This window comes from Oncorhynchus clarkii, chromosome 10 (assembly GCF_045791955.1).
Source record: "Oncorhynchus clarkii lewisi isolate Uvic-CL-2024 chromosome 10, UVic_Ocla_1.0, whole genome shotgun sequence".
NCBI classification, from domain to species: domain Eukaryota; kingdom Metazoa; phylum Chordata; class Actinopteri; order Salmoniformes; family Salmonidae; genus Oncorhynchus; species Oncorhynchus clarkii.
In genome coordinates this window covers 19850698-19859288 of record NC_092156.1, presented here as the reverse complement: position 1 = coordinate 19859288, position 8591 = coordinate 19850698, and the positions used below count along the sequence as shown (strand labels likewise).

Sequence of the window (8591 nt, the reverse complement as noted above, 5' to 3'; positions counted from 1 at the left end):
TCCCCATCCTATTACATCATGTTCATTTCAATCTCCTCCATTCTCCTCCGGGGAGAGGTTAGGGTGTGTGTCAGTGTGTGCGTGCAGCTTACATGTTTGAGTGTGTGTCTGTGACACAAGAAGCAAGAAGTATACACACATACACTGACACACACACACAAAGCACTCCCCATTTCAGAAGAGGGAGAACACCTCTCTTTCCACCTCAATACTCCTACATGGTCTAGTCTTTCCGATGCAGTAAAGGCTCTCTGAAGAGAAGCTTCCTTTACGCACAGACTGTCTCAGCCAGACTGTCTGACTCTATAGGTGGGATAGTAAATTACACTTGAAGTGTCTTGCAGATGGTCTATTCTCTGTCCGTGTCTGAATCCCCGTACCTACTGTTCTAAATAGTAGGCATTTTGGGAATGCGGAAAAAGTTTTATAGTATTTGAAATTTCAAATATTGAGTATGCTTTAAATGTCAAGATGTCATAAAAAAATGCTTTTCGTCTGGTAGAATTCACTGCACACCATTGAAGAATAGAATCGTCTTTCCGGACCCAGGTGTGTTTGACAGCTGATAATCAGATGAGTTGATGCGCTGTACCAAAATTAACGAATGCTGTATGCGTAGAATTAGAGTGAGAATTAGAATGAATTGGGATAGCCATTCTACTCATGCTAATTCTATGGTTGTGTAGTACCACCTTCAGGCCTAAAGGGGACAGTATTGTGTATTTACCTGTCACTCCAGGGCCCGCTCCACTCCTTCTCTCCCCATGGGTTCCTCATGCGGATCATGTTGAGCTTCTCTGACTTGAAGAAGGCCAGCAGGCCCTGGCCCAGACGCACCTTCTTCACATCCGTCACCGCGTATGCGTGACCTTTAACCAGGCCGCAGTCCAGCCGCGCCTCCATGTCCTCCACAGTGGTTGCCTATGAGACAATTAATAGTCAATTCATTAATTCATCATTATTTATTTACTTGTTCAGCACATGTCATACACAGAACACAGCTCAAAGTGCTTGGGTTGTGACAAGGGTTGTGTTTATTAGGGAGTGCGATAGAAAAGCATTTTCAAACGTCTTTTTCGACAGAGAATTAAAATGTGTATTTCTTATTGGACAAGTCTAGCTGTTTCAGACAGTTTTGGTCTGTTTTATGCCTAATGAATAAAGCCCAGTGAAGTTGAACTGAGTGTTGGTTTGTTTGGATTGAACTTGCACCGCAAGCGGCCGGTGCTGTCCCTGTGCTATTTGATTATGAAATTATAATTACGCAAAAGGCCCTGAGTAATGAGCCTGTTTCACAAACGGTGTGATGCAACGACAGCGAGAGAACAACTACTAAGGAGAGAGAAGGAAAAAATGAGGAGAGAGAAGACAGGAAGGAAATTAGGCAAAGCAGGGTCGTATTCATAAGTGCACAACGTAGCAAAACATTTTGCAACGGAAAACAAAACAATTGCGTTTCGTTATTGGGCGTGGTCTTCTAGTCCCTCCCCATTTTTGTACATTTTCTTCCATTTGGTGCCTAATGAATGCAACCCTGGGGACTCGCGAGCTGCACTAAGAAAAGCAACTGAAACACATTTGTTTGGAAAGGCATAGTTCTTCCATTGAAATGCATGTCAAATGAGTGTATTGCAATATTGATGATTTGATACGGTATTGATATAATTTCATATCTCTATAAACAAGGCATATTGTCATTTTAATTTATTCTTCCTGTTAACCTACACTACTATGTAAAAAATATATACATGACTGTTCCTGCAGGCCCTCTCACAGACCTTCTCACAGGCGCACAACTTAAAGACGTCCTCTAGAGATTGTTTTGCTTTTACTGTTAAAAGCAATATCCCAAGTATAAATACAGTGAAGTATTACTACTAAAGGGTAAAAAAAAATGTTCTGAGCAAAATAATGTTTTTTAGACAAAACTGCAAACTTCAAGGAGTAGGGGCATTCAAGGAATTGGTCTGATGGAAATCTGTGATGTCACCGGCCTCCCCATTGCTTTAAGAACAACAGAGAAGCTTAACAGCTTCTACCCCCAAGCCATAAGCTGAACAATTAACCAAATGTTTACCAGGACATTGCATTGACCCCCCCCCCCCCCCCAACCTCCCTTTGTTTTGACACTGCTGCTACTCGCTGTTTATTATCTATGCATAGTCACTCTACACCTACCTACATGTACAAATTACCTCAACTAACCTGTACCCCCGCACACTGACTCAGTACCGGTACCCCTTGTATATAGCCTCGTTATTGTTATTTTATTGTGTTACTTTTTATATTTTTTTTAACTATAGTTGATTTAGTAAATATTTTCTAAACTCCATTTCCTTAACACTGCAGTGTTTGTTAAGGGCTTGTAAGTAAGCATTTCACGGTAAGCTCTACCTCGCCGCATGTGACAAATAACATTTGATTTGAATAGAGAACAAAAGAGGAAAGGCCCACCCCCACACCTGTGCCATGTCATGACTTATCTTGAATACCTATTGAGATGTGCCTTTTATTAAGTAAAGGTGTTAAATGAGATGAAAAGGAGACTGATTGTCACTTTAAGCGTTCTTAATTGTCTGCAGATGGGCCATCAACTGTGGATGGGCTTCATTGTATACAATGGGAACATTCATACCTTGCCCAATGGGAAATCTGCAAGCAGTTGTCTGGACTTCACAGAGCAATGGGAGTGAACAGAAAAGTGAACATTCACACAGTTGCATTCAATGTCTTTTACAAACCCTGATATGATATCGATATGGGATTTGGAGGAAAAAGGGCAATCAGAAGGCCTGAGTACAGTATTTGAGATCTTTCTTTAGCTTGTCGAAGACAATTGACGGGGGTTTACACTTTTGGGACTATTCCAGAATACGTATAATATTTTAACCCAGGTGTGATAGACCTATTCTGTCTAGGCCATCAATTATGTGGAATATGTTCTTCAAGAATTCCCAACCACACAAATTATTTTTCAAACCCAGTTTATAGAAAACAATGGAGGGGGGGGGTTGAGACAAAAAGCAATTAGGCTTGGAGTCTGGGGAGAGAGATGCATGAGAGTGGCTTTTAAGATGCCTTTGTTATATTCCTAAATCAGACCTCCTCACAACAAAAATCCTGTGAATAGAGTCTAGCATTTTTATATAACTTTGTAACTTTGCCAGGACGTTAACAACAATAACCAAACGACAACCACCAGACGTTTCACGTCCAAGGAATTAAAGACGTTGGCTTTCAGCGCTGTCAGGGCCATTCGTCAGGGCGGTTCGTTGAATGGATCCTCAAGAAAAATCAGGAATATAAAACACTTATCTCTCCCAGTTGAGCTAGAGTACTTGACTCGGAATCACACAATGCTGGACTGTAAATAAGTTCTAGTGTAGGGGTGGACCTATATGGTGCCATACAAAGAGAGAGATAAACAACAAGCAGATCGTCTGAGATCCCCAAAGATTGGAAAGATGCCACGGTCATCCCCCTCTTCAAAGGGGGAGACACTCTAGACCCAAACTGCTACAGACCTATATCTATCTTACCCTGCCTTTCTAAGGTCGTCGAAAGCCAAGTTAACAAACAGATCACCCACCATTTCGGATTCCACCGTACCTTCTCCGCTATGCAATCTGGCTTCCGAGCTGGTCATGGGTGCACCTCAGCCACGCTCAAGGTCCTAAACGATATCATAACTGCCATCAATAACAGACAATACTGTGCAGCCATATTCATCGGCCTGGCCAAGGCTTTCAACTCTGTCAATCACCACATTCTTATCGGCAGACTCAACAGCCTTGGTTTCTCAAATGACTGCCTCGCCTGGTTCACCAACTACTTCTCTGATAGAGTTCAGTGTGTCAAATCGGAGGGCATGTTGTCCGGACCTCTTGCAATCTCTATGGGGGTGCCAAAGGGATCAATTCATTGGCCGACTCTCTTCTCTGTATACATCAATGATGTTGCTCTTGCTGCTGGTGATTCTCTGATCCACCTCTACGCAGACGACACAATTCTGTATACTTCTGACCCTTCTTTGGACACTACAACTCTCCTTCCGTGGCCTCCAACTGCTCTTAAATGCAAGTAAAACTAAATGCATGCTCTTCAACCGATCGCTGCCCGCACCTGCCCGCCCGTCCAGCATCACTACTCTGGACGGTTCTGACCTAGAATATGTAGACAAATACAAGGTGTCTGGTTAGACTGTAAGCTATCCTTCCAGACACACATTAAGCATCTCCAATCCAAAATTAAATCTAGAATTGGCTTCCTATTTGGCAACAAAGCATCTACACTCATGCTGCAAAACATATCCTCGTAAAACTGACTATCCTACCGATCCTCGACTTTGGCGATGTCATTTACAAAATAGCCTCCAACACTCTACTCAACAAATTGGATGCAGTGCCATCTGTTTTGTCTCCAAAGCCCCATATACTACCCACCACTGCAACCTGTACGCTCTCGTTGGCTGGCCCTTGCTTCATTCTCGTCGCCAAACCCACTGGCTCCAGGTCATCTACAAGTCTTTGCTAGGTAAAGCACTGCCTTATCTCAGTTCACTGGTCACCATAGCAGCACCTACCCGCAGCACTCGCTCCAGCATGTGTATTTCACTGGTCACCCCCAAAGACAATTCCTCCTTTGGCCGCCCTTCCTTCCAGTTCTCTGCTGCCAATGACTGGAACGAACTGCAAAAATCGCTGAAGCTGGAGACTCTTATCTCCCTCACTAACTTTAAGCACCAGCTGTCAGAGCAGCTCACAGATCATTGCACCTGTACATAGCCCATCTGTAAATAGCCCATCCAACTACCTCATTCACACACTGTATTTATTTATTTTGCTCTTTTGCACCCCAGTATCTCTACTTGCACATTCATCTTCTGCACATCTATCACTCCAGTGTTTAATTGCTATATCGTAATTACCTCACCACTCTGAACCTCCGGCGCCGACAGAGATGGCCGCCTCGCTTCGCGTTCCTAGGAAACTATGCAGTAGTTTTTTTACATGTTTTTTCTTACATTGGTACCCCAGGTAATCTTAGGTTTTATTACATACAGTCGGGAGGCACTACTGGATTAAAGAGCAACGTCAACTCACCATCATTATGATCAATAATACGACTTTCCCGAAGCGGATCCTGTGTTTTGCCCACCACCCAGGACAATAGATCGGATCCCAGCCGGCGAACCAAAACAACGTCGCCGTAAAAGGGGCAGACAAAGCGGTCTTCTGGTCAGGCTCCGGAGACGGGCACATCTTGCACCGCTCCAGAGCATAGTACTCGCCAATGTCCAGTCTCTTGACAACAAGGTTGATGAAATCCGAGCAAGGTTAGTATTCTAGAGAGACATAGGAAACTGTAACGTTCTTTGCTCCACGGAAACATGGCTCACTTGAGACAGGCTATCGGAGTCGGTACAGCCAGCTGGTTTCTTCACGCATCACACCGACAGAAACAAGCATCTTTCTGGTAAGAAGAGGGGTGGGGAGGGGCGTATGCCTTATGATTAACGAGACGTGGTGTGATCATAACAACATACAGGAACTCAAGTCCTTCTGTTCACCTGACTTAGAATTCCTCACAATCAAATGTCGACCGCATTATCTACCAAGAGAATTCTCTTCGATTATAATCACAGCCGCATATATTCCCCCCAAGCAGACACATCGACGGTCCTGAACTAACTTTATTTGACTCTATGTAAACTGGAAACCACATATCCTGAGGCTGCATTCATTGTAGCTGGGGGTTTTAACAAGGCTAATCTGAAAACAAGACTCCCTAAATTCTATCAGCATATCGATTGTGCTACCAGGGCTGGTAAAACCCTGGATCATTGTTATTCTAACATCCGCGACTCATATAAGGCCCTCCCCCGCCTTCCTTTCGGAAAAGCTGACCACAACTCCATTTTGTTGCTCCCAGCCTATTCAACGCTGGTCCAACCAATCTGATTCCACACTTCAAGATTGCTTCGATCACGTGGATTGGGATATGTTCTGAATACGCTGATTCGGTGAGCGAGTTTATTAGCAAGTGCATCGGCGATGTCGTACCCACAGCAACTATTAAAACATTCCCAAACCAGAAACCGTGGATTGATGGCAGCATTCGCGCGAAACTGAAAGTGCGAACCACTGCTTTTAACCAGGGCAAGGTGACCGGAAACATGACCGAATACAAACAGTGTAGCTATTCCCTCCGCAAGGCAATCAAACATGCTAAGCGTCAGTATAGAGACAAAGTAGAGTCGCAATTCAACGGCTCAGACACAAGCGGTATGTGGCAGGGTCTACAGTCAATCACAGATTACAAAAAGAAAACTAGCCCCGTCGCGGACCAGGATGTCTTGCTCCCAGACAGACTAAACAACTTCTTTGCTCGCTTTGAGGACAATACAGTGCCACTGACACGGCCCGCTACCAAAACCTGCAGACTCTCCTTCACTGCAGCCGATGTGAGTAAAACATTTAAAGAATCCTTATCCCAGTCTGCTGTTCCCACATGCTTCAATAGGGCCACCATTGTTCCTGTTCCCAAGAAAGGTAAGGTGACTGAGCTAAACGACTACTGCCCCGTAGCACTCACGTCATCATGAAGTGCTTTGAGAGACTAGTCAAGGACCATATCACATCCACCCTACCTGACACTGCAGACCCACTCCAATACCGCCCCAATAGGTCCAGAGATGATGCAATCGCAACCACACTGCACACTGCCCTAACCCATCTGGACAAGAGGAACACCTATGTGAGAATGCTGTTCATCGACTACAGCTCAGCATTTAACACCATAGTACCCTCCAAACTCATCATCAAGCTCGAGACCCTGGGTCTCGACCCCGCCCTGTGCAACTGGGTACTGGACTTCCTGATGGGCCGCCCCCAGGTGGTGAGGGTAGGAAACAACATCTCCACCCCGCTGATCCTCAACACTGGAGCCCCCCAAGGGTGCGTTCTGAGCTCTCTCCTGTACTCCCTGTTCACCCACGACTGCGTGGCCATGCACGCCTCCGACTCAATCATCAAGTTTGCAGACGACACTACAGTGGTAGGCTTGATTACCAACAACGACGAGACGGCCTACAGGGAGAAGGTGAGGGCCCTCTGAATCTGGTGTCAGGAAAATAACCTCACACTCAACGTCAATAAAACAAAGGAGATGATCGTGGACTTCAGGAAACAGCAAAGGGAGCACCCCCCTATCCACATCGACGGGACAGTAGTGGAGAGGAAAGTAAGTTTTAAGTTCCTCGGTGTACACATCACAGACAAACTGAATTGGTCCACCCACACAGACAGCGTGGTGAAGTAGGCGCAGCAGCACCTCTTCAACCTCAGGAGGCTGAATAAATTTGGCTTGTCACCAAAAGCACTCACAAACTTTTACAGATGCACAATCGAGAGCATCCTGTCGGGCTGTATCACCGCCTGTATCACCGCCCACAACCATAAGGCTCTCCAGAGGTTTGTGAGGTCTGCACAACGCATCACCGGGGGCAAACTACCTGCCCTCCAGGACACCTACACCACCCGATGTCACAGGAAGGCCATAAAGATCATCAAGGACAACAACCACCCGAGCCACTGCCTGTTCACCCCGCTATCATCCAGAAGGCGAGGTCAGAACAGGTGCATCAAAGCAGAGACCAAGAGACTGAAAAACAGCTTCTATCTCAAGGCCATCAGACTGTTAAACAGCCACCACTAACATTGAGTGGCTGCTGCCAACATACTGACTAAACTCCAGCCACTTTAATAATAGAAGAATTGATGTAAAAATGTATCACTAGCCACTTTAAACAATGCCACTTAATATAATGTTTACATACCCTACATTACTCTTCTCATATGTATATACTGTATTCTATACCATATACCATCTACTGCATCTTGCCATCTTTATGTAATACATGTATCACTAGCCACTTTAAACAATGCCACTTTTATATGTTTACATACATGATTTGGATTAATATTTTCCAGAAAATGAACCAAGTTTCAATACCAGGAACAAGAGTCCCGGGAAATACCGCAAAGTGCCACTTTTAAAGCGTTTAAAGGGGCACTATGCCATTTTATCAGCTTGGCTGCCTCACTATGTAAAGATTTCAGAGCAAATTAAACTAATATTTAGTAATGATGCATCTTTGATCGCCAATGACATTGTTTTGAATTGCAAAACAGGATGTTCATAAATTCAGAGCGTTATCATATTCCTCAATCAATTCAGCGCATTTCAGCAGTAAGCTATATCGACACATAGTGCGCTCAGGACCCACAGAGCACACCACGAGTATAGCGTTGTCGAATCTTACAAACTTTGTAATGGCATTCAATCAAGTTGCTAAGCTTGCTAGATAACCTCCAACGAATGACAGAAAATATCCTATATTTGTCAACATCAAGTTGATTGTATGGATAGCAGATCAGCTCATGAATAATGGGGAGATGAAGAGTGGAATTTGTGGAAATAGTTTAAATATCAAGGTATCTTAAAACTTTTTAGGGCTGCAATCCCGTTAACGGGATCGATATCGATATCGATATAACAGCCAGTGAAAGTGCAGGGCGCCAAATTCAAAA

At 44.4% G+C, this 8591-nt stretch overlaps 1 protein-coding gene across 1 annotated transcript in view; it reads right to left on the bottom strand.

The window, feature by feature from the left end:
- Positions 1-8591, bottom strand: part of LOC139418120 (calpain-5-like) — a 53712-nt gene that overhangs the window by 4127 nt on the left and 40994 nt on the right. The window contains exon 5 of the mRNA XM_071167326.1: positions 728-921. Coding sequence (XP_071023427.1) covers positions 728-921 — 194 coding nt within the window. The remainder of the gene's footprint in view (positions 1-727; positions 922-8591) is intronic.